The sequence below is a fragment of the Cyrtonyx montezumae genome, unplaced genomic scaffold (assembly GCF_038088225.1).
Source record: "Cyrtonyx montezumae isolate F1298 unplaced genomic scaffold, pur_monq_1.0 scaffold_8, whole genome shotgun sequence".
Taxonomy (NCBI): Eukaryota; Metazoa; Chordata; class Aves; order Galliformes; family Odontophoridae; genus Cyrtonyx; species Cyrtonyx montezumae.
Window position 1 is genome coordinate 108,629,951 of NW_027072089.1, and position 27,453 is coordinate 108,657,403.

The 27,453-nt window shown below is 35.0% G+C and overlaps 1 protein-coding gene across 1 annotated transcript in view; it reads right to left on the bottom strand.

The window, feature by feature from the left end:
- Positions 1 to 27,453, bottom strand: part of KCNH8 (potassium voltage-gated channel subfamily H member 8) — a 157,532-nt gene that overhangs the window by 76,610 nt on the left and 53,469 nt on the right. The window contains exons 3-5 of the mRNA XM_065752947.1: positions 17,127 to 17,258; positions 2,880 to 3,007; positions 804 to 1,044 (exon numbers count right to left, since the gene is read on the bottom strand). Coding sequence (XP_065609019.1) covers positions 804 to 1,044; positions 2,880 to 3,007; positions 17,127 to 17,258 — 501 coding nt within the window. The remainder of the gene's footprint in view (positions 1 to 803; positions 1,045 to 2,879; positions 3,008 to 17,126; positions 17,259 to 27,453) is intronic.

The following is a 27,453-nucleotide window of genomic DNA, read 5'->3' on the forward strand; positions in this document are numbered from 1 at the left end:
ACAACTTCATATTTTCAAAAGATCTGATTGTCAGTGTGACAGCAGACAGTGATTTAGTGGTAACATTTAAAATTTTGGGAAAAAACAAACAAGCAACAACAACAACGACAACAAAAAAACAACCTCTATGTGACCCTAGCCAATTACTCTTTTCTAGATTTAGAAAGAAATGAATAAAAGATAATAGAAAATTCCTTCGCTAAACTTTCTGTGCTATTTGACATCACTTTTTTTTTCTTTAAATTCATTGGAGGCATAAATATTAAACAAGGTCATTGAAATAAACGTTTAGAGAAAGGACGAGATGCCAAGCTGCAACATCTTAAAATTTTATTCCAGTTGTCAGTATAGAATATCAATATTTCATATTAGCATTGCTGCAATAAGAGTTTTATGACACTAGTGATTTTCGACCTGTAACCTGTGTTTTTATAAGTGTTTGCAAATCTCAATTAAGAAAAAAATGTGTGTTATAAATAACTTTATTGTAACTCTTGGGCAAACTCTGGGATTGTTTTTTAGGAAACTCTGGCATCCGCAAGGTAAAAAAATGATTGTCAAACTTAACATCAAAATACTTTTTGAGAAACAGTAAGACTACCTGAAGAAATCTAATGCATAGAAAAGTTAATCAGAAGTTCAAATAATATCTCAAACTATACAACTAAAATTCATTTTCATTAAAATTGTGCAAGTATATTTCCTCTACCACATTAAATCTTAAAAGTAAAAAAACAAAACAAAGCAAGTAAACAAACAAATAAAAGCAATCCAACCCCCCAAAAGCTCCAAATATATCTTACCAATGATAAAAAGAATTTCCACTGCAATGTCACTGACAGTTGTGCTTCGAGTTGTAGACAGCTCATCATGGCCAATGAAGCAAACATTGTAAGGTACAGTCACAGCAACATAAAACGTTGCCAGTAAAATAAGCCAGTCCCAGCCAGCTTTGAAAGTGCTAAAATGCAACAGTATGAATTTGGATTTTTTTGCATCTGAAACTTTGTATTCTGGAAATGCTGGTTTATCTACAAAAACATTCTGAAAAGAGAAAAATATATACATATGAGACAAAATAGTAATTTGATCATGCTAATGTCTCTTTCAATGTAGCTTTTTTTTTTAATGGGGAAGGAAATACAACAGTCAAATGCAGATGAGAATTAAAGCTGTTAAAAAAAAACACCAACATGTAATATACATCTTAGGCATATGCTTTGAGTTTTAGCTGTTTTCTGGGAGAAATATTTTCTGTGTACCAAATGCTGAAATTATTCATTTAGTAAATCAGTGAATTGTAATAGAATTGAATGGATATAACTGTGCCAGCTAGACCTAAATTTTAAGTAGGTAATGATTTTTAAGTACAGATTTATGACCAAGTGAGACAAATTCAAACCTGCACTTCAAATAGCATTTAACACATCGCATTTTCAGAATGAAAGCAGCATTATTTTCAAATGTGAAAAGTAGCTGTAAAACGTGGCATAAAGCACTATCATCAAAAATGTAGAAGTAATTATTGAAGTAATATCACATTTTAACTATAAATTTCATTAATTCTTTAAGCCAATTTTGCTTGAATTTGCTTCCACCTCACACTTGACATACATGATTTATACACTTGGGGCTGCCTTCAGGTTGTATGACAAAGATCATACTAAATATTTTAAAGTATAAGATGATCATCAAAGCTGCTTCCATAAAAGTGATTGATGATGAGTTTTCTAACTCTAGGAGCCTCATACACACACAAGGAAAACTGAGAGAGTCAGGCATGTGAAAAATATTTTTTTCTGTTCTGAGCTGAGATTAGGGCTGCCTATACTAACTGGACAATATACAAAGATGCATACCAACTTCACAGATACAAAAGTTAACTTTCCAACACAGTTTGGGACAACTAATTTTTAGGAACTTCAAGGGTTCACTGAACTAATCATAAAAACTCAGCTGTTTGAAATTCATTGAAATTCACAGTCTCCCTAAAGAAGTATATTTTACACTATTTTTTCTTATCTCCATACTAGCATTAAAAAAATCTTTTTTTTTTCCTTCACAGTTCTTTAGGTACGTGGTTCTGAAGATGAAATATCTTTTGTGACTGTTAGGGCAGGAAGAGGATTAAGGAGGAGCAAATTACATAGAATCAGAAGGAGACTGAATCTGGCAAATTATCTTTTGCTCTAGGGTCAGAATCTGGCAAACTATTTCTTCTGTTGGGTGAATTGTGGCTAAATGGCAAAAACTTTCTGTCAGACAGCCTAAACCTTTGTGTATATAAGGACATAGTTCTACAAAATAGGACTGAACATACAGAATATATACTGAAGGCATAATAGGCATAATTTTAAAGACATCATGAGAACACCAGCAAACAGAGTCAGGACACTGACTCCGGTTTTTGTTGGTCTGCTTTGAAACTGTATGTAACTCATTAGCTCAGTCCCCCCTTTTTTTTGTTCATGTTAGAATTCCTACCCATATTTGGTCTTTTTACTTACATTTTAAGATTTTATGTCAAAGTGGATAATATTAGGCCTAATTTGATGTAAATGTTTTTTATGCTAGTGATATACAAACAAGAAACTAAATGTTCTGAGATTTTAAGAAAAACTGCTTCTGAGGAACAGTTTTGATCATTTAATACTGGGATGTTCCTGAGGTAAAATAAATAAATGCAGTGTTGATACATGAAGTGTATGTATTAAGTGGACAGAAATGAACTTAAGCGTGTTTCACTCATCTTGTTATATTAAATTTATGATTAAGACATTTCTCAGGTACCTACTGACCTTTTATGATGTGTTTTTAATTTAAAAAAGAAATGACAGTATAAAGGATGTTAAAAAAGAAAAAAGAAGAATCACACCTACGTTATTAATTTTTAATTTGTTCTTCTCTCTTCTTTGTAGGTGTCCAGAGATGTGATAAAGGACAGCTCTACTCCGTCTTCGTGCTGAATCAAAATGTGACCCCGATCTTCCTCTTCCTTTCCATTTCTCTGTAGAATGGAGGTGAGAGTCCATTAAACATCAGGAATTTGTACTTCAAATTTTGAGGGCTGACATTTTAAAATTTGCTAGGAATAAGAGGAAATTTAGAGATTATATACATATTGTTTTGCTTAATGTCTTGATAAAAGTCAAAATCCCTCTCCAGAGGGGCAAATAAAGTTCACTATTAATTTTAAAGGTTAAATCCATTTGCTCAACTCATAAACAATTAATTATGTCATATGATTTCATTAATAAGAGCACTGGTGCAAAAGAAGAACCACTGATCAGAGGTAAGACTTACTATGTAAAATGTCCTTTCAAAGTTCCTACTCTCTTTGATTCCATTTTTTTTTTTTTTTATTTTGGGGGGGAGGAGGGGAGTGGTTGGATTTTTTTAAAACAAACAAACAAATAAAAAACAGAATCAAAACAAAATCAAACAAGCAAAAAATGGTATTCTTTTGTGTTTTGAAAACAAAGCATGATATCACAGTGTGTTAACTTGCAAAGCTGCTCATTAGTACTAGTATGCAATTTTTAATTTAAGGCTTTTAGATTTCTAATTTTCCTTTCACATGATCATGGGCATAATCACTTGACACATTTCTTGATAGCATAAAATCCATTAGAGTAAAAATTGAGCACTATTTTGAAAGCTTTGTGGTTTTTCCCTCTATTCAGATATCTGTAATCGTAAATCATGAGATCACATTTTTTGTTCTTGCTTACACAGCAGTAAATTCAAAGTAACTCCTGTAACTCTGGTGGAATTACAAAGAATTGATGCCATGGTAAATGGAAGCAGACATTTTGTAATACTTTAGGATTCTGACAATAAAGAAATAGTCAGAATAAAGAAATAAGCTGTCTGTCAAACAGGCTTAATTGAAGTCAATTCAAAGCAGAGAAATTAGGCGGGGAAGAAAATAGAATTAGTGCAGGCAGAAATTTACAAGCAAAATAGCTATATCTTGAAACCTATCTATGAATGCAAGAAAGATATGAATTATAGAAATAGATGTACTTTTTGTGTCCTCAGAGTAGAAGTAAACATGGGGAAAAAGTTAGGAAACTAAACTTTCCAAACTTCTCACTGAAGAATGCTTCTTCTAATCCACGGAAAAAGCCTTTCCAGATGAGGATTTTTACATGTCAGTAAAGGGGTAAAAAAAAAAAAAAAAAATCTGCACTGCAAAACAAAAATTAAAACTCAAAAGAAAGCTGGTGAAAGTGGTAGGAGAATCCTCATACTTCCTGTGCCTACAAAGCATAAAAATGCCAGATAGAAGTATAAAAATGTTTGAAAAATACTAATATATATATATTTTAAACTTTAATCCCTTAATGATCAAACTGTATAAAACATAAATAAATAAATAAATAAAGTAAATTCTACATGAAACAGACTGCTTATTTGCTTCTCTGAACAAACTAGCTGAGTCTATTGATTTAGGTCTCCACTATAGGTTTGGATAGTATATTTTTGCTTTTTCAATTTAAAATCCTCTTTAAACCTTTATGCAGGCCTTTCTTTTGTTTCTTGGTGTACACAGTAAGGCTGGATGAAGCCATTCAGTTCAATCTGCTACCTCCCAGTGTAGTCAATAAAATACACTTCAGACATGATATAAGGCAGGCTGAGAAAGCAGAAAAGTATCCTTGTTTTTGACCAAAATTTTCTGGACTACACCAAAGTCTTTATCCTCTCATTGACTCAAACATAATACCACTTAGGTCTTTAACCTGCAAAGCACAAAATAGACCATGCTGGTAGATGATTCAACAACTTAGGTGATAAGGAATGAGATCCACATTGAGTTGCATTGCATATGGCAGGGACAGTGCCTTCAAGTTGATGTGTATTCTGCATCTTTTCAGTAATATCAGCAATACAGGGATAGGCTGCTAAGGTGGTTATTTCAGTAGTTTTTTGCTGTTTTTTTTTTTTTCCAGGATAACATGCAGCATTCAAGATATGGACATACAATTTGTTTATACTGTCAGTTTTGTTCTTAATAACACCTAGCTTCAGAGTTGTGTTTTTCTTATCTGCTGAACACCAAGAGGAAAGCAATCTTCAACTCCATAATCTCTTTCCCGAATGATAAAAATTACTACAGGGTTACTCAAAATACATACACTCAGTTAAAGCTGTTTCTTTTTTCCTATGTGTTATCAATTCTGATTTTGCATTTTATATCCACTTTTTTAAAAAGGAATTTTTTATAAGAATTTCAATTTCATATATTTTTGGAGTTATGTTGATTTAGATAAATCCTATTTTTCCTACATAGGTTTAGCATTACAGTTGCTAGGAGTTCTTGTTCATTATGGATTAATTAACCTACTCAGGCTATGGAGCACACAGCACTTGGAATCAAAATATGTGCATTATTTTTTTCATAGGAAGTGACTTTTATCACACAATAATTCCAATATTTGTGAGATATTAATGCTACAACTTCGCTGACAAAAAAAAAAAAAAAAAAAAAAACTCCACTCCTAGAAACATCAAAGAAAGGAAAGAAAAGGAAAGATATTTCATTGCAGACTGCAATGAAATATCTCAGAGAAGTCTGCGAACTATGAAAAGAGATTTTAGGGGTTTAGGGCGATTAGTTCAAGGGGTGGGAGCACAAGTGGTGTTTGCTTCCATACCTTCTGGGGCGGTGAAGGACACAGAATGGGCTAGGAAAACACAAGTGATGAATAACTGGCTGAGAGGTTGGTGTAGAGATAGACACTTTGGGTTTTTTGACCATGGGACAGTTTACTCGGCTCCTGGCCTGTTATCTGTTGATGGGACACACCTATCCCAAAGGGGGAAACGAATCCTAGCACAGGAGCTAGCCGGACTCATTGAGAGAGCTTTAAACTAGCTGTGACGGGGGAAGGGGATAAAACAGGGCTCTCCAGTAAAGAGCCTAAGGAGGCTGTGCTGAAAAAAGGGGTGAGGCAGATATCTCAGCTGAAGTGCATCTATACCAATGCACGCAGCATGGGCAATAAACAAGAAGAGCTTGAAGCCATTGTGAGGCAGGCTAACTATGACCTTGTAGCTATTACAGAAACATGGTGGGACCTCTCCCATGACTGGAATACTGGGATTGATGGCTACAAGCTCTTCAGAAGGGATAGACAGGGAAGAAAGGGTGGTGGCATAGCTCTCTATATCAAAGAGTGTTTTGATGTTGAAGAACTAGTGGTTGGAAATGACAAAGTAGAGTGTCTATGGATAAGGATCAGGGGGATAGTCCTTAGGATTGACATCGTGGTGGGGGTCTGTTACAGACCACCTAGTCAGGATGAAGAAATAGATGAGATGTTCTATAAACAACTCGTAAAAAAATTTATTTTTTCTGACCTGGAAGTCCGGGACGGGGTGCATAATGCACCCCCTGTGATTCAAGCAGAGACGGTCAGAGATCTTCTCCTCCATCTGAACTGCCACAAGTCCATGGGGCCAGATGGGATCCACCCAAGGGTGCTGAGGGAGCTAGCAGAGGTGATTGCCGAGCCACTTTCTGCCATCTATCAGCATTCCTGGTTATCTGGAGAGGTCCCACAAGATTGGAGGCTTGCCGATGTGACTCCCATCTTCAAGAAAGGCCGTAAGGAAGACCCGGGGAACTACAGGCCTGTCAGCCTGACCTCGGTATCAGGGAAAGTTATGGAACAGATGATATTGAGGGAGATCACACGACACGTGCATGGCAATAAAGGGATCAGACCCAGCCAGCACGGGTTCACCAGGGGCAGGTCGTGCTTGTCCAACCTCATCTCCTTCTATGACTGGGTGACCAGACAGGTAGATGAGGGAAAGGCTGTTGATGTAGTCTACCTGGACTTCAGCAAGGCCTTTGACATGGTCTCCCACAGTATTCTCCTAAGGAAACTGGCAGCCCGTGGTGTGGACAGGTTCACTCTTCTCTGGGTGGAGAACTGGCTAGAGGGCCGTGCCCAGAGGGTAGTGGTTAATGGAGTTAAGTCCAGCTGGCGTCCTGTAACGAGTGGTGTCCCCCAAGGGTCAGTTTTGGGGCCCATCTTGTTTAATATCTTTATTGATGACCTAGATGAGGGAATTGAGTGTACCCTCAGTAAGTTTGCAGATGACACAAAGCTGGGAGGATGTGTCAAACTGCCTGAGGGTAGGGAGGCCCTTCAGAGGGATTTGGATAGGCTGAACAGCTGGGCTGAGCAAAATGGGATGAGGTTCAATAAGACCAAGTGCCGGGTCCTGCACTTTGGCCACAAGAACCCCATGCAATGCTATAGGCTTGGGGCAGAATGGCTTGAAGAATGTAGAGAGGAAAAGGACCTGGGGGTGTTGGTTGATGCTCGGCTCAACATGAGCCGGCAGTGTGCCCAGGTGGCTAAGAAGGCCAACAGCATCCTGGCCTGTATTAGAAATAGTGTAGCCAGCAGGAGCAGGGAGGTGATCATCCCCCTGTACTCAGCTCTGGTGCGGCCGCACCTCGAGTACTGTGTTCAGTTTTGGGCCCCTCACTACAAGAAGGACATAGAGGCCCTGGAGCGTGTTCAGAGAAGGGCAACAAAACTGGTGAGGGGCCTGGAGCACAAGTCTTATGAGGAGCGGCTGAGGGAGCTGGGATTGTTTAGTCTGGAGAAGAGGAGGCTCAGAGGAGACCTTATAGCACTCTACCACTTCCTGAAGGGGGGTTGTGGTGAGGAGGGGGTAGGCCTCTTCTCCCTGATAAGTAATGACAGGACGAGAGGGAATGGCCACAAGTTGCGCCAGGGAAGATTTAGATTAGACCTCAGGAAGCATTTCTTTTCTGAAAGAGTGGTCAGGCACTGGAATGGCCTGCCTAGGGAGGTGGTTGAGACACCATCCCTAGCGCTGTTCAAGAAGCGTTTAGATGAGGTGCTTAAGGACTTAATTTAGTAGTTGGGTAGAGATAGTGATAGGAGGATGGTTGGACTAGATGATCTTATAGGTCCTTTCCAACCTTATGAACTTATGAACTTATGAACTTATGAAAGTGTAAAATTAATTACAAACTACTATCATTGTTCCTTTCAACCAGAAAAAAAAAGTTTTTTATTGTATTCAGTAACCGTCAAAGAATACAGACTGTAGATATGATATCATAAGATGATCCCATTACTAGGGCACATGTCAGTAACTCATAAGTCAATGAATGAAGTTTGTGATTTTTTCTACTTTCTGATCTTCCTTAGAAGACCTTAAGGAAAGAAAGCAATATTAAAACTTCCTAAAAGACTTTGTTAATTGACTGCATCTTTGATAAGATTATTCAGTGTGATTATTCAGTCTTTTTCATATTCTGCTTACAGATCACTATTCTGAAGAAGACAGTTTATTTTTGAATATAAAGCTGTTTCATCCTGATGCTTAAAAATTATGAGGTATCAAATGGATTTACTCTAGTCTTTTCATTGTTATTCTTAGGAAAAACAAACAAACAGTGAATTCAACCATCAACAGGAAGGTGCTTTATATGCTGTTATTTATGTTTATCTCAAGCTTAAAATCAAAACTATTTCTCATCTCCCCAAGTGCTGTAAGAAATTAGTGTTCTGAAAAAGCTGTTTAGGGGCACTACTGCCTGGCACTTTACTCATCATCCCTGTGTGATGATAATCCCTATCTTAAAATAGGAAGACGCTTTGCAAGTTACATTTAACTCACACTTTCTTTGTTAACAAAAGTGGCAATGTGTTTTTTAACACCTTGTGATGCTCTTCTCCATTATGCTTTTTTGTGTTTTGGTGGTGTTTTTTGTTGTTTTTTTTTTATTTATTTTATAAGATTAACTATAGCAACATAATCATCACCTGTGACAATCTCAGACATCTTTTCCAAGAAAAGAAACTAACTCCTCCTCTTTGTCAATCTTAACCATACTCTCCTAACAACTTGAGAATTCTTATGAACTTGTTAGGTGCATAAAAAGCACAAGGAAATGCAAATGCAAATTACTATTGGCATTTTTTGTTTTACAAGAACATGAAGCATCAAACTTACAGTTAAAGGAAAGCAGAGGCTTAAGTCTTTCCTTGTCTCTTTAGAAAAAAAAGAAAAAAAAATCACAAAAAAAACCCAACAACAACAAAAAAACTACTCCTTAGGCATAAATCAAAGGAATTTGTATGAGATTACAATATAGCTTAATTAAATTCACTATTGAAATTTTCCTCTTCTGGATGGGTTAATCTGTCCCACATGGTCTTCGTATGGCATCCTCAACTATCATGAATCATTACAACAGAAAATTTTTATATACAAGTACATATGGGAATAAAAGATTAATATCTAACTTCTCTTTCACATGAAACAAGAAAATCAAAGATATTGATCTATTTTAACTTAAGAATCATATCAGAATTAAATGAACAGCAATAGCCTACACAAAGATTTCTGACCATCTTCACCAATTCAGAGCATCAAATAAGTTCAAAAAAACCTCAATTAAACACAAGTAAGAAAAATTATATTAGACAGAAAGTGGCTCTACAGCCAGAGATGTAACTAAATAAAGTACTTAGTAGTGTATAAAAAAGAATAAAGAAAAATCACTTAGACAATGTGTTTAAATTTTCAAAAACATTTGTAAACCTATGCAGAGACAGGTGAAACACATTTGTTGTTTCTTTTTGGAAAAAAAATATGTCTATGCTTAATTTAAAAATATCTATTTCTTGTGGTTTTGATTAAAAATCTTTTGTACATTTCAATAGCTTCCGGAATGTTAGAAAACAAAGAAAAGCAACCTCCACTTCTTAAATTTAAGAGATTATACTGACACTATATCAATGAGGTAGAGAGGGGGAAGGTAAAACAGTCTGGTTTTTTTTATTTTTATTTTTTCTGGAAATTCATGCACATCTGAGTAACTACTCACATAAAGTAGTTTTACTGCAAACAGTAAAACACTCTATAGGCTGTGAGGCTGCAGATTTGGATCTCTCAACAGTAGCCATTGAAAAGATTGACTTAACTACCACAGACAACACCATAATTGCTTTATTATTTTCTTTTTAAATCCATGCAATTAAATTATTCCTATGCTCAAGGTTATAGTTCAACTTCAACCACTTGATTGCCACATCTGTCCTGTTTGCTTGTCAGGTGAGGCTAATAGGCTAGACTAAGACATGCTGACTGCCTTCAAACACTGTAAATATGACCACATAAACACAACACATGCAGCAAATCTATCTATCCACCTGGACAGAATTAGGAAAGGCAGTACAGATATTGGTATCTTGAAACAACTTGCAAGGAAGATTTCTGCACAGATGCACTGTGTTACTTAGTGTGATACTTGTTTTACATGTACAATCAATCCTAAAGCTCATACTAGCTGGAAAAAGTCAATTTTTGAGGTTTATTAAAAAATGTATTTTATACTTCTATAAATAGGTTTGCATAAAAGTACAGTACAGTGATAATTAGAAAACTCTTTTGAGGTCCAGGGGAAGTATTCCAGGATTTTAAAATCTTTCTCTAAATTTGAGGCATAATTCTTAAGGATAGAGCATACAAGCAGTTGTCAATAAATAGCAAATAGATACAAACCTCTTTGGTATAAATGAACAACAACAACAACAACAAAACAAAAAAAACCACCATGGATAATACAGTCTTCCTGTCAAAACCAGCCAACTATTCACAGGATTAGCTAGATCCAGGCCAACCTCCATCTGTTTCTCTGTTAACTGATAAACTGATTCAATAAGATGTACTTAAGGCACATACCAGATGAAAAGCTGTAAACACTATTTAACACATTTTTTAACATTTTTAACACAGAAAGAATGGTATGATTTTCATCATTTTAATATTATGACCAGATAAAATTCAACTTAGAATAGTCAGAGAAAAGAAACAAAGGTTACTTTACTGCTAGATTCATGAACTAGAAACAGCCATATGCTTATGAGATAAGCTTTTGACCATTCCATCACTAGAAAAAAAAAAAAAAAAAAAAGAGGTAGGGGAATAATTGCCTAAAGATTTCTGTCTATTGAAGAGTGTACACTCCTAAATAAACAAATAAATGCTCTAAAAATAAAATTTGAAATTCTAAAATAAATCTGAAACATATCTACTAATGTACCTGAAGTGAATGTTCATATCAGGTATTTCAATAAAAAAAGTAATGTTGAATCTACATCAAGATCGACACCTAATTTTCAGCTGCTTTTTGACATGATTTTTATTTCCTGGATTAGGTTGTACTTCCCACAGAGAATGCTAGTTACTGTAAAAGGGCAAAGATGGCTGATTCACTATTTTGAACTAAAATGAAAATGAAGTGAACATTTTGAGAAAAAAAAAATATTTCTAATGATTTAAGTTGCTGAGAAAATTTTCATTGACTTCAGCAAGTGATGGTGTATTTCTGGGCAATGATGTGGTATTTTAAGCCATAATCTCAGTGAATGTAGAGGGCATTTTTTCCCCTTTTTATTCTGTTATATCAATTGTATTCTTTATTTATTGACATTTTGTTATCCAGAATAATTAAGGAAGTTCATCTGTAATCTTCTGTTGTTGTAGTTTCACACTCATCAATCTTTTCACTCATTCATTAAATAGATGATTTACAGAAAGTAGATAATAAAGGACAATCTTGCTCATATCATAGGTGAAAATAGAAATATTATCTCCTGAATAAATAATATCCTGTAATGTAAGCAAATCTTTTGACAAATATATTTTTTTTCTTAATATATTTATCTGCAATTCTGTAAAAACATACTGTGTTCAGGACTACTTGCCCAAAGGCAAGACTTGGGAGATTTCTTTTTCTTTGTTTTTTAGAAAAAGAAAAAAAATTAAATAGCTAGGATACATATAAGTTTAAAAAAATTATAATAGTTTTGGTTTTAAACAGTCACTGGAATACCAACTCTCATTTACTCTCAAGGAATGAGATTTTCGGAATAGGAAAGTGAAAAGTGATAAAACACAGTTTTAGGATCTTAATTATATAAGGTACAATGAACAGCTAGCAGCTGTAAAACTGTCTTTGCTACAGCAAGGCCAAACTTGCTTTTGACACACATTTTTACTGAGTCTTCACCGGACTTCAAAGTTGCTTTGAGGAGAATTCCATTTGTGCATGAATTCCTTTTAGTACTGCTGCAACTACAGGTGAATTCTTCAAATGCTCCAAGTCCCTTCACCTGTATTTCTGAAGACAGAGTACATGTGCAATATGAATTCTAATCCTCATGGTCTTCTAACAAATAAAATCTAAGACATTAGCCTATGTCTAAGGCTGAAAAATGTCTTGAAAAACATTTCATACTTTTCCAGATTTTCCTACAGAAATAAAACATAATTATAAGGGTTTTCAAAGCTATCTTCGTCCACCCCAAAAACCCAAAAGTACAACACGCACAGCTTTGAAGAGCTCTTCTAATCGACAGTGCACACACTAAACACATTCAGTGTTTCTTTCCCAATGCTTGCTGTCAGTCTGACATCCTTGAATAGAAAACTCTAAAAAGAAACTCCGAAAACATTTTACACTGATTGTCCTCAACTCAGTCCAACAAGCAAGAAGCCACAAAACTGAACAACAAAACTTTTAAAACAAGCTAAAAATAATCTCCTACAAAACTCATCATTTAGGAACACAGGAAGTTCCATATAAACATACGTAAGAACTTTACTGTGGGTAAAGAACTGGGACAAGCTGACCAGAGAGAGGATGTGAAATTTCCTTCTCTGGAGTTATTCAAAACCCACCTGAACATTTTCCTGCTCAAACTGCTCTGGGGAACTTGCTTTAGTGGAGGTATTGGACTTGGTAATCTACTGAGTTCTCTTCCAACCCCTATGATACTGTGACTGTAATAATTTGACTTCTAAGAGAAATCTTTGAATACTTACATTAGTTTACTAGTAAGCAATGAGTCAAATGAGTTATTTGGTTGCTAAGGTGTATATCTTTTTGTTATTCCAATATATTTTAGAGGACATGTTGCCTTCTTCATATTTTCCTAAGAATCAGTTTGCTTTTCTTTTTTGTCTTTTTCTTTCCACATATACCACAAAGGACACTTCTTCCTTATGCTTAAAACATATCCTGTGCTGCTCTGAGGGCTGTAGGAGCCACTCATTATCACTTCATAAAAAGGCAAACCAATGGCCACAAAGATCAATACTTCTAAGGATTCAAGACTCAGATACAATATATTTGTTTGCATATAGAAGGCAGAAAAGGGAGAGAGAAAGCATCTATGTGCTCACGTGTCTGTAGGAAAAAAGACATAGGTGTCCCCTTGGAGTTTCCAATATCATGCACTAACCAGGATGAAAACAGTTTCTCTTAATTGAAGGCAAGAGATGCAAATCCTTCCTACTCTGACAGTCAGCAAAGTCATCCCAGAGAAAATGTAATACAGTCATTGCAGGACAAAGGTTTCCACAGCATGAAGTTCCTTTGAGCAGAGGAGTCAAACTGTTCTATTCCAGTTCTTGCATCAACAGGACTGCGTGGTGCATCCTGAAACAATTCTACCAGCACTAAATAATGCACATCTAGGTGACTGCCTCCTGAGAGGCACAAGGCATTCTGAAACTAAAGTTTGTGCTTTGAATATTCACTGCTTTAGCTTAGGCAATCAGGAAGTAGCTGAGAGTAATTCAGCAAGATAAATCAATCTACATATTGCAGATTTGGTTATAAGAGCCCACTCCTGCCCACAAAAGGCTTATTTGACATAAAAATCTGAAATTCACACAGGCCTGAGATTTAATTGGAAGTGAGAAAGACCAGCCCATTAAACAATAACACTGTAGCTGAGTTTAATCCATGGGGTGGTCCAGCTTTTCATTCATGCTCACTACTGGGATAAGAGTATTTTTGCCAGTAGGCAGGCTAACCTGTTAAGGAGGTCTTTAAAATAGGAATGGTAGGGGAGAAATTATGATGTAATCCCTGGGGAGAAATAATCCCATATGCTAGGACAATGTAGGGGTCAACTAACAGGCAAAAAGCTTGCCAATCAAAGCCTGCAGAGTCTGGTAGCCACCAACCTGCCTGCAATGTACCCTCACAGTGTGGGAGGCCAACAACATCATGAGCTGCATTAGGTGGAACACTTTCTGTAGGTTAAGGGGTAGGGAGATGTATCCTAAATGCTTGGGCCAGGCCTGGGCTTCTCTTCATGGGAGGGACATGGATGCACCACAGCAAGTCCAGCAAAGGGCCACAAAATGAGTAGGTCTTTGGAGTATGTGACATGTGAGAAAAAGCTAGGAGAGATGGAACCCTTCAGTCCATAGCAAAGAAAGCCCAGAAGATCTCTTATCAATATGCAGGGAAAAAAATGCCAGTGGAGGTCAGTGAAATGATAAGAAGCCAATGGCTCAAACTGAATACGTGAAATTCCATTTAAACATAAGAAAAATATTTTTTTTTAATTTGTGGGCACTCATGAACTGGAACAGATTATCCAGAGAAGCTGCTGAGTCTTCATTCTTTGTGATGTTCAATACAAGTCTGAACATGCTGCTGAGCAACATATTCTAGCTCACCCTGATTTGAATAAGTGGTGGGGATTGGAGTAGACATTCTCCAGAGGTGCCTTCATGTCCTAAATGTCATATGATTCTCTGGTTAATATCTATTACCCATTTTTATACTCATGATAGAACTGTATTTCTTCAATAAACTTACATAGAGAGTCAACAAATGCATTGTTGAAAGCAAAATGACAGTATTGAAAGACTACAAATATTGCTATGAAAAATCATGAATCAAGTAGGGGTGAGGAAGAAGAATGGTAAATTAAGTTTAGAAAACAAAAGAAAGCATAGGAGAATTGGTGATTTTAACACTTCTTAAAGACTGTTCTACGTGTTTTTCCATTTTTCTCAGTTGAAAGTTTCAGAACAAACCTGATGGCTCTAGCCATTGGTTGAAAAGGATTGATTTTACTGGAAGAAAATAATAATAATTAAAAAATGTTGTTTATATTTAAAATAAATATTATATGAGTATTATATGATAATACTTTTAAAAGAAAAGGTCACAACTTCTAACTGAGTAAAGGGAAATCAGGTGGACTTTTGCAGATACATTGGCATGAAGAAGCAGCTGAAGTTTTATGAACAGATAAGATAAAAGAAACAAAAATTCTGCAGAGAATTGAAGAAGATAAGATCTCTTGAGGTCTGTAAAATAAAAAGACAATCCACAAATAAAAAAGAAAACAACAAAGCAACTTCAATTTAGCCAGGAAATAAATCTCATGAAAACGTTACTGTGAAAAGTACAAGGAGAACAAGATATTATGTAAGACACAAACTATCAAATGTGAGAAAGTGAGTCTGGAAAAGACTTGGAAATACAAGGTGAGAATGCATTAACAAAATATATTGGTGAACTGTCTATGGATCTGCAGAAGACTTAGGAAATAAGGAATACATAGGAATTTTTTTAGATAAACATAAGCTTTCTAAGAAATTTAGAAATTAAAGGAATTTGGAATAATTTCCTATACATAAAACCTAAGTGTAAAAGACACACCAAAAATGTATTCCATAAAAACTTTATCCCATGGAAATTATCTATAAGTTCCGTTACTGTTTCCCTAATCTATGAAAAAGTATAACTATTTTTTAGCCATAAAAAGTGTGAAAATAAAATTAAATAATGTAATTGATCATTATGCAATGGATTTCACTCACTGAACATTAAAAATAATCTTCAATATATTTGAACCCACTTTTCTGTCAATATGAAGTACATCCTATATGCCTGTTAGTAGCTGTGAAATATGTAAAGAATCAGTTATTTCTAGAAGTTAATTCTAAGGTTATGTTCACCAGTGAAGACTAGAGAATCACTCTGTTTAGGAAGAATTTGAATGTTTTTCAAAATACCAATACAGTATTAAACTTATTTTAAGATTGCTAGGTAATTTTTATAACACTAAAATAAATTCCTTGCAATTATTTTGAATTGTTAAATCTTTCTTGCCTCACTGTTGTATTTGACAAAGCTTCCCACAAAGTGCTAACTTCTGTTGCTATGATGTAAAGCAACATCTGCATAAAATAAAACCATGAATGAAATGAATAACTTGGAAATAACAAGGAAAGTAATAAGTAGACGTCAGTTCTTTGGCTTGCCTGGGCTGCATTAAATGAAGAGTCTTGGGTAGCACATAAAATATGTGCTGCTAAGGTTTGTAAGTAACATTTTTTTTCAGTATTTTTTATTAAAAGAAAAAAAAATAGTGGGCATAAAACCCATAAAAGTAGCAAGCTGGAAGTGTTTACTTTAAAGAGTATAACAGGTAAGACGAATAAAATAAAAACAGTCAAAAACTCATAATAACTACTAAAGTCCCTAATCTCAACACAAAGCAGAGAATTGAATTGGCATTTGCTGTTATAATGCAGCTCTGTAATGCAGCTCTGCATGTGTATGTTCCCCAGTCAGTTCCTAGCTGGGATCTAAAAGGTGTATTAACTTTAAAATTGTGTAACAGCAAACATGAGTTATGATCTGCATTATCTTATATTCTAACATGAACTCTTACCAAAAGCTGGAGATCATTTTAACCCATCCAAACCTAAGCATTCAGCTATGAAATTATTAACAGATAAACAATAGCTGTCATATAACAAATAGTTAGTCACATCCCCATTTCAAGTGATCACAGGCATATTGAATGTGAAATCTTAGGAACTATAACCAGAAAATATGCATGACACATAAGGCAAATTAATTAGCCATTAGAGCAGAGATATTCAGTCTCTTCTGCAAGATCCCATACATCATATTTTCATAATTTTTTTCCTAAAATTTTCACAACTGTAAGGTTGTCAGAGTCTTAAGAAATAATTATCATAATGTGTGTTGGAAGGAACCTTAAAGATAATCTATTTCCAACCCCCTTTCCATAGTCAGGGTTGTCATAAATAGATAAAATGTATTTTATACGATATATATTTTGATGATTATTACGTATATATAATACAATATTTATATATATTAATATATTATTTTGAATGCTAGCAGTTCTTTGTACTGGGCAGTGCTTAAAAGAGAGCTGTGCAACTGTGACACTCAAAAAACTGCATTATCAATGTTTGTTACAATTCATACAAACCTTCCTTTTTGTCTTCTGCAGCAATCTTCACTTTTGTGTCTGTTATATCTTTGAAAGAAGCCAGAAATAGTACTACATCTCCTTTTTCATTTTTTATAGGAACAATATCCAATAGGCACCAGAATGAAGACCCTGTACAGATAAAGAATGAATTTAATTCAAACAGCTGTCATTTAGCAGAGATGGGGGAAAAAAGTGAATGACTAAATCTACAACTAATGTAATTCCAAAAAAAAAAAAAAATCTTATTTGGGAGATCAGTAGTCAGGAAATCACAGATGTTCAGCTCATGTAAATCCCTTTGCATCACTCGTTGAAGCACAGTAATACCACTTTCTCTGGAAGTAAGGCATCAATTTAAATGCAAAATTTATCTACAGGGATCATTAATAGAATTTAATGAAGCTGCTTACTCCTCTGGAACCATGCTCTCCTTTGAACTCTCAACTGATGTTACTTATTTTAATGGAACAGTTTTTACTTTGTTAATTGACATCTGAAGCTTTCATATTTACTATGAAATCATTTTACCTTAATCATTTGACTCATTAAAATCTCTTGACAAGAGACCTGATATTCAGAGCATCATTACAGTAATTCAAAGATATTTAAACAATTCAGACACCAGACTTAGAATGTAAATTGTAAATGCTTGATAAAGACTAATCTAATCAAAGAAATAATTAACTCCTTGCATATAATAGGTGAGATTTGTAGTGCCATACATCATCTGTAAAATAAATATTAGTTTATTTCACTATTTATAATGCTCACTTTGCTAAAAAAAAGTTTAGAAAGTAATGACTAATTTTTGCTAACCTTTTATTTTCCAGACTTGCTAAATAATTATACCACTTAAAATAAATAATAATTATTGTCTCTGATTATATCACATGATCTATTTGCAAATTATGTTGTTAGGTTCCATGGACGTTATTCATAGGTTAGACATTAATGCAGACCACTTGAAGGAGAATGCATTGAGAGCCTAGGTCCTGCTCTGTGCTTAGTGTGTAACGGGGATCTCAGCAAACATCCTGGATTCCAGTCCCTTCCATTATAGAATAACTCAGGCCAGTGCCAGGAGTTTGTGCTTTTCACTGCCCCCAACCACCATCACAGAAGCATAGAATCACTCACATTGGAAAAGAAGATTCATTCCTTTAAGATCATCAAGTCCAACCACCACCTAACCATACTATCCCAATTCTACCAACCTATCGCTAAATCATGTCCTGAGGACCACATCCAAACAGATTCAGAGATGGTGACTCAACCACCTCCCTGGGGAGCCTGTTAGAGATATCAGACACATTCAAACAAATCTAACTCAGTTATGCTAAAAATGCACATCTGGTAGCATTACTAGAAATTGTAAATTTGTATAATTAGGGAAGTAATTATAACACTGTAAGTCAGCAATGAATTAGAAATAGAGACAAATAGTTGCAGTGTTAGATATTGTAATGTGTGGTTTTTTTCCTAATATAGTTAACGTGCCTTAGAATTCTTTGCTAGTGAACTCTGGTCACCAAAATTGGTCCATATCACATCACTTTTTGATATCATTTTTGTGTCTCTTCAATCATATTTCATTATATGTCTTCATTCCCCTCTTCTCTAAATGTATTTGAAAGTATTTTGATTAAGCAAAACAAATATACTTAAGAAATGGTATACACAACTAAATAAAACACTTATATGATGTGTGCACATGTTTATTGATTCAGATAGTTCCAGGTTAGTGTCTACTATGGCAAAGTTGCTTGTCTTGTGAATACCTTCAGAATTTCAAAGACAATCTTTTTAGGCTTTCTGCCAGTGCTCTGAAGAGAGCAAATTAATATGAAATATTCTTCCAGACTAGAGGAGATGACCTAGTTTAGGTCAGGACTAGATCAGTATAAGCTTACACTGTCAAGAACCAAAATGTGCCACCTTTCACTGTATATGAGAGCTCTTGGAAAAATGTATAGATCCAATGCAATCCATTATACAGCTTTACTGAAAGTTAACATCATACAGTGCTATAAAAGAACTTTCTACTCACTGAAAAGAATAGGCCCCTATTTTATTACCATTCTTTTGATCGCACTCATCTGTGAGAAAGAAATTCCTTCCCTGCTTCTGATTGTGCACACAAAGGTTTTCTGTATTGCCAAGAATACTGTCTGTCAAAGACATTTCTTTTGGAGGTTTATTTATATACAGACTTTTATTGCTCCAAGCCACCACTCTGAGAAGAAGAGTCTAATCTTTCTGTTGCATTATGAGCTGATGGTTTAAAATATATTTTAATATCCTCAAGGCTTACATAAGCACATCACAGGAAAGGAAAAAAGAGACCAAATGAAGCATAATCTTATCACAGAGCAATTTGGCTATAGTCCACCTTTTATATACACATAAAAATAGAGTGCTGTATGGGTACTCTCTCACTCTCCTACCTTTCCTCACTGTGACAGCCAGAAGTCTTCTCCGACTGAAATAAAAACAAAGGTCAACAGTGCAAGGAATTTAAAGAGGAGATTTCATACTAAACCTTGCCGTTAGAGTGCTAATAATCTTTAAAGCTAATCATTCCTCTCACTAGAAAATGAGGACTGCCTAAACGAAGCAACAAACTCAGTTAGCTTTATTCATGAGTTATGTGTACTCAGCATGCAGTAATATTCAAACAATCTTAAACCATGCCAAACCCCAGAAAGCCTGTTGTAAAACTCAAAATAGAATTCTTTGATGTGTTGCAGTGGTAACATAGTGTAGAAATATTATGATATTATAACTATTAATGGTATTATTGGTGGACAGTTTATTAAAGTCTTTAATGGAATAATTAAGTTCTTCACCCATCTGCTCAGCTTTATCAATATTTTAACTGTGTTTTTCTGTAGTAAGGACCTTCACAGAAGCACATGAATAACACCTAGAACCAGTGATACTGTTGCAATTCTATCTTCTTCTTAAACTTTAGACAGCCTGTCAGTAATGTGGTCCAGGAAAAGCGGCTTAGAGCTTCTTTCTTTTTTTTTTTTTTGTAGTGCATCAACCATCCAATTCCAGATTTTCTCTTCAACAGGACTGTGCTTGCCACAGTGCTCTCCAGACAGACACTGGGCTAGGCTGTGCTGTCCCTCTATCAGTGAAGGGCAGAAAACAAAAGATGAACAGATTCCTGTGACTGAAATCCATCTATGGTGAGAGGAAGACAAATCAAGATGCAGAGCTCTTTTATGAAGCTCTACACCTATGTGTAATGTACTAGACCAGTAAAATCAAATGGTTTAGAGAAATCAAATACTTGAAGAAAAAAGTGTAAGTATCTTGCATACTGGATACAAAAGTATTGTGGCAGAAAACGATACCTCTTCATTTTAAAATTACTGTAATGACATATGCTTAAGAGAGGAGAAGTAAACTGCAAAAGACATCATAAACTGGCACACTTCTTTACATTGCAGAACTTGACTTAAATAAATGTGAATCTAGTCTGTAAGAGAATACTAAAGAAAACAAACACAAAGAAAAAAAAACACCCATGTCCCTTTTTCCAGGGTTTGTAATTTAAAAGACAAAGATAAAATTGTTTTCACACATATAACTGCAATACCTTGCCAACAGATTGGTGCTAATTTTTCAGCTTTACAGTGTAGTCTCTTTTCATTTACAGAATTACTAATATTTAGCAAAATAAAGCTGGTCTTTGTTTTATTTTACCAGAGAAGTTTTAGCAGGATTGTTTTCCCTTTTCCACCATAGAAAGTGTCTATCATTCCATGACTGAGAGCAGGATGCCAAAGACTTTGTGTGGAGAAACCAAGGTGGCTCTTTGATTAGCTGATCCATATATTCCTGTGTCACTTGATAACATTTTCTTTTGAATGTGTTTTGGTTTTGACAAGATGTCAAAATTTTGTTGAGAGCAAATAAGAAAACAATTCTTAAAAAAATGTGATTGAACTAAAAAAAAAGGGAGTGCAGCTGGAAGAGAAAGCACACTTGAAATTAGAGCACGTTCTCTCTTGTAAATAGTGAAGCTTTGACAATGATCAATTGACACAATGCAAAGTTTTGCAACTTTAGGCAAATGAGCATTTCATTCTTCTTCATATCTTTTTTTTTTTTCTGAAACGTCATGCATGTACTAAAAACTATTAATTTTTCCTTGAATTTTGCTACTGTTGAAGACAGCTTGCGTGTGCTACATCCTGGTGACAGTCTTTGGCCTGACAATATTGCAAGAAAACTAACAGTAAGACATATGGGATATCAGGTTACTGACATAAAGTCACTGATGGTTTTTGCTAACACTTCCATAGCAATAGAAAAAAAGCTTATGTGGCAAAAAAGCTATCCTTGAATGTTTTAAGAGTCAGTTTTATCTATTCCAGAAAGTCTCAAACCAGAATACTCTACCAAGAACTTGGTAGATTGAATGTAATAGGTAAAATACTTTAATAACAAGGTAAAAAAATATGGTTCAGATGAGTAAATAGATAGCAATTAATTTTGTGGAGTTACCCAGTGATTTAGAAACTTCCATTAAAAGCATCCCTGCACATCTGTGTATAGGTGATGAAGTACAAGTAAAGTCTCCATCCATCATGTGTCATGAGAGAATGTGGAAGTCCTTTCCCCATATCTTCTTCTCTCCTTTTAAGTCAGGGAACTCAGTTACTCATGTCACATCACCCAGCATGTCTCATTCTTTTGTTACTGTATTAGGCAGAGAAAGACTTTACCACCTCAAAGTTTAAAATTATTTATATGTTGAGTGTATCTTTGTCCTGGCAGTTCCTTTACTGAGTATGTGACTTATGTGATCCTGATCTTCTGGAAATTATTTATTTATTTATATGTAGCCTCCAGTACAGACTGCTGTACAAATTTTATGCTAATTTATGTAATTACATTTGGCTTTGTTTACTCAGCTTTCCTATCGCTCCTTTTATAACTACTTTCTACTACCTTTCCTACTTAATGAAATTCTCTGTTTCAAAATCCTCTAGTTACATTTGCAATTTCATTGAGCAAAAGCAGAGAAGCTAAGCAGTGCCTATTAAACCCATGTGACATTCATTATCCTTATGTGTGCTATTTACTTTTTGTCTGCTCTAATTTCCTTTCCCAATCTCCATTCAGATTAGAAAAGAAAAATGCATTTAAGCAGATAAATACTTCCCTGATGTAATACATTTACCAGATTACATTTACAACAATTAGCAAAATATACAGGATTATCTAAAAACTTGGTGAAATAAAAAAAATGCATTCTGTTTAAATGCAAAAGGCATCAGTATTACCAGCATTAGTACTAGCAGTCTGCAGCTTACTTCCCTGCCACTGCCAAAGATCATTACTCTGTTATATATGTAATACTACAAGGTTTATGATATTTGTCAGCTAACTCCTAGAGAAAGCAGTTTATTTAAATTATTTTACGAAGGACTGCAATTATATAATTAATTATCAAATATATAAATGTTAAAATATTGCTTTAAAATATTCCTACTATCTTTCTTGGTAATAATCATAGAACATATTTAACCACTACACTGGAAAAATAAAATAAAAAAATAGAGTTTCTTCAGTTTCTTTCAATGGACTGCTTCAGAAAAAAATCATTCTTAATTCTTCCAGAGGAATCTTGTATTTACTCCCTTCAGATGATATCTATTTTTTTTTCATTATTTTGAGTTTCACAAACTCTAAATGAGGAAAGTCTACTTTCCACTGATTACTGTATTTTTGAAACCTATTGTTAGAACTGTGTTTATGACCTACAGTGCTTATTCCTTTTAGATCTTAAGAGTTCATTGTCCAAAATGTAGACTTATATGAAAAAACAAAAAAAAAACAGGCATTTATGCACACTCTTTTCCTCGCTTCTGTTTTGCCCTCTAAGCTATTCAATATTTTTCAAATTTTGTCTGATTTTTCTGACATCTGGAGGAGATATTCCCCACATTTATCTGAACACACTCATGGCTTCAAGTACACTTCTGAGCTTTTTATTTTATTCTTATAAAAATAAGTTTCAAAGATTATACATAATTTGTTGCTTCTCAGGAATGAAAACATAGCAATACATAAACAGGACACTAGTTCTGGAAAGTTTTCCAATTTTTCAGTTCTGCATAACGAGACAGAATATTATAAATAAGAATATCTTCGAACAACGTGTTTTCTTGATCCTGGTTCTGTTGCCTCTGACAATGGCAGCTTCTAGGAACAGAAGGCCTTGAGTCTGTAAAAAGGGAGCTCTCCAAAGGTGGGAGAAGTGCCTTTTGCAGCCTCATGCTTATTTATTAGACTTTCAAAAAAATTTTACTTGGAGAAAGGGGTGTGCTGATGGATAGTTTTCCATTCCCTCAACCTCAATCCATGCTCTTTTTCATGCACTCTGGGATACCACTGGCCTCCTTGGCCACGGGGGTACACTGATGGCTTTTTTATTTTTTTCCTGTAAATATTCATCAGCAGTGTCAAGCATATTTGGGGATTTTCTGCTGAGACTATAATTCAAGACTTTTAACCTGCTCTTGACTTTGTTCCCACTAGTACCTCTCTGAAAGGAAAGGGACAGAACTGGGAACTGCTAAGGGGTTGTGCTGCAGATCTGGATTAATATCACCATCCTGGCAGTTTTAGGGGTTTGTTCAGGAGGGTTTTGAAACACACACTGTAGAATTATATAATGCCGTAAAGAGGATTAATCTTCCCTGTTCACCATTTGAATCCATATGAGCACATGCTGTAAACAGGAACGCCTGCACATTGAGAAGAATTACAGCAACCATGCCATTTGGAAAGTGTAGACTTTAATCTTTTCATTACTTAACTACTCTGTAAAGTCATACTACTTCAATTCCCCAAGCCAAAGTAGTAATAGGGTTCAATAGACAGAGCTCACACAAGCCAACTTCCATTATACCAAAAATACTGTAAAGCTGTTGCAAGAACTCAATGAAATTCTAAACAGAAGAAGTAGCATGATCCAATAAAGGGTTTTGAAGATCATGAAAAAATCAAGGAAATGTCAGCACATAGGAGGCAGGCAACTTCAGGAGAGATGGTACTTTTTTCTTTCTTTAATGAAACAACAGCCTAACTCATTTTGAAGCTTGGGAACAGAAGCCAAGTTTTCTGAATCTAACATAAAATATGAGAAAATGTGAAGAGCAACTTGTTTGAATCCAGGATCCTGCCACAAAATGAATACCTAAATTTCTTCTTAAAATGTATGTGTAAAAGGTGACATAATTAACTATATCTTAATAAAAATAAGAAGTACATACAGCATAACCATTCAGATCTGGAAGCTTAGTGTCTGTGTGGAAATGCTACTCTGTAAGCATCTGTGAGCAATGAGACCTATCACTTTGTAACAATGCAATAAGCAGCAGGAAACTATTATATAGATATATTTACTTATCAGCACGCTTCTGGGAGAACAGATCTTTTCCTGGAGCATAATTATGCTTTTAATAAATCATATTGCTATTGAAAAAAGCTATTAGCCATTGTCATAACGAGTGCCACTGGAACAAAGTCTCAGCACTGTGAGTTAGTAAACAGCAGCAGTTTTGTTGAAGTCTCTTTAAATTACAGCAAAGCATCTCAGATGTTCCAGATAGCACACAGGGGATTTTACTGCCCTTCCCTTTTTTTTTTTTTTTTCCTTCTAACTGAAGCTCATCTCCTGGTTTTGTCTCCTCACAGACTTTCAGTGATGGTTTCACCCAAGCCTGCAGTCTATGCCTGAATACTGACACCTGCCTCATCCTCCCCTTCTGCTGCTCTCACAGCAGAAGCTGAAACTCTCTGCAAACTCCACATACTTCAACACTATACGTTACATTTTAAAAAATGAAATGTTAGCAGAGAAAAGGAGCTAAAACTCAGTTCTATGAAAACACAGGAAAATAAGGACATGCCTTCTGGCTACATACGCACAATTATACTGCTTTAAAAGAAAAAGGTCTCCCCTAAAATCACTAATACTTCCTAACATCTTAATAATGAGCTACATAGAAAGCAGGAAAAAAAAAAAAAAGATGCTAATATAGAGGTATAAGCTATCATTTAAGGCTCATGTAATTGCTGTTAGATATTACCATCAGTCATTTCTCAGTGTTCCTTGCTTTTTTTTTATTTTTTATTTTATTTTCCCCTACCCATCCTATAGTTTGTACTATATTTTATATAATGTGAGCAAATCAACCACAAAAGATTTCAACTTGCTTATTTTTAGGCCATGTTCTTTAGAACAGATCAGGTGCTGAAGTCACATTGCTAGGAACAATCCAGCCAAACAACTTGTCAAGGGATTTCCTGTACATTAGTAACAAGACATCAGCAGAAAATCAATGTTTCTGCATGGAAAATTTTAATTTTCTTCAAGCAAATATGTCTAATAAATGCCTGTTCTCTATCTGTCAGGATTTATGTTTCCAAAAAGTAATTTAAGACTGCTAAAGCAGGGAGAAAGTTCGTATTAGAAATATACTTTTAACTCCCATGCTTCAAGGTGATAAAAAAAATTTGTCTGAAGACAGGTTATTTTCAGACAATAATTAAAATTAGGTCTTTAAACTTCTTGGTGGAAAAAACATGATACCATTTCTACAAAGAGCACAATACTTTTTGTACAAAATAGAAGCATTCAAAAATTAGTTTCAAGGAAAACTCTTTTTGCTTAAATTTCTCTAAAATCTATTCATTTTCTTTATTTTTAAATAATATTATCCCCATACTCACCCCCAAAAAATCTTAATTTCCTTTGAATAGATCACGCAATTACTGTACGGAGTCCTCAAACTCCTGTAGCCATTTTATTCAAGTACACTCATAGCAGAGGCTATAGATGATGTCTCATGCCTTGAGGCTTATTTCATTTGCCTGACTGTGATTGGTGCCTATCTGAGAACACTGTAACACCCTTGACTTCAGATGACCTTTTGCTCAAGTATCTGGTAACTCAGTGAGGTTTTCACTCTTTCTACTCACTTATTTCACTCATCTGAAATAATATTTTGGTTCAGAACTCTTTTCTAGACAAGAGCACAGAAGTTTTGAAACATTAATAAGAAAATACAAAATATCCTGGTTTAATTGCAGTGAGTCTTGGAATTAAATAATTGTGAAAAGAATAGCTTTGCATCTTCTTGATTTTGAAAGTGATTTACCAAATCCTTAAAGGACAGGAACGAACAGGCCTGACATATCAGAAAGTGTTTAACAGGTAGAAGATAACACCATGTCCCATGAGACCCTGTGATTAAGGCAACTCATCATGCCATCAGGTCCTATGGAAAATGATAATGGTGATTCCAGCAACACCTTACTCCATTCCTATTACAGCAGGGATTTTTAATTATCCAGAAACACCAGCCCTGTTGCTGGCTAGCAGGGCACAGGCACAACAGTCACCATACTGCAACCTCTCAGAAGTCCAAAAATCAAAAGTAGATGTTGCTTATTACATAGTGTTTACATATTCACAAGTCCAGATTTATTTTCTATGAAAGAAGACTGTGGGATTACTGCAGGTCACAAGAGTGTGTGTGTAAAAAGAGACACCTTTGAAAAGGCTATAGACTGATTTTGATACAGGAAATTAGATTGATGGGTTGAAATGGAACCAAGGTATGACCTTCCCAGCAGCTGAAGAAGGACAGCTTACACTGGACTAAGCTGGTGATTATAAGGCTTGTTGTAGCATCCTCTTAGGCTGTAACAGAAATTGAAAGAATCCAATCTGCTGCTTGTTTGTACTTCAGTTTGAAGAATCACGAAGATCTTATTTAACTGTATGTACTTGCTTTGATAAATATTTCAGTGGTTTCTCATGGAGAAAAAGAGGGATTGTTTAGAAGTGTCCATTCAGTGAAGTGTCCATCTGCTCTCAGATTATTCTAAAATGAAGATGCATGGATTAACAGGACACTTCTCTCACAAGTTACTGGAATTCAAAGAGATCATTTCGAATTTCCATTATCATAATTGATAACTGAATTCTTTGTAGGTGTTTTGAAGAAGTATAGTAATATTAGTAAGACAAAAATATATTAAAAAACAACTCCAAATACATATAATTTATAGCTTTCTGAAGAAGGCAACAATCATAGAATTCCTTGTCTTTTAATAGTTATTTTTCCTTTTTGCTGCTGAAAGCACTGTGACTTTAAAACATAAAAATTAGAAACTGAATAAAAAACTGAAATGTACAGTAAGACTACAATGAAAGTTATGTTGAGTGGGTTTTCCAAAAAACATCTCTCCCTGAAGCTGTTGCCAACAGTTCTAATACTGCTCTGTTCTAACA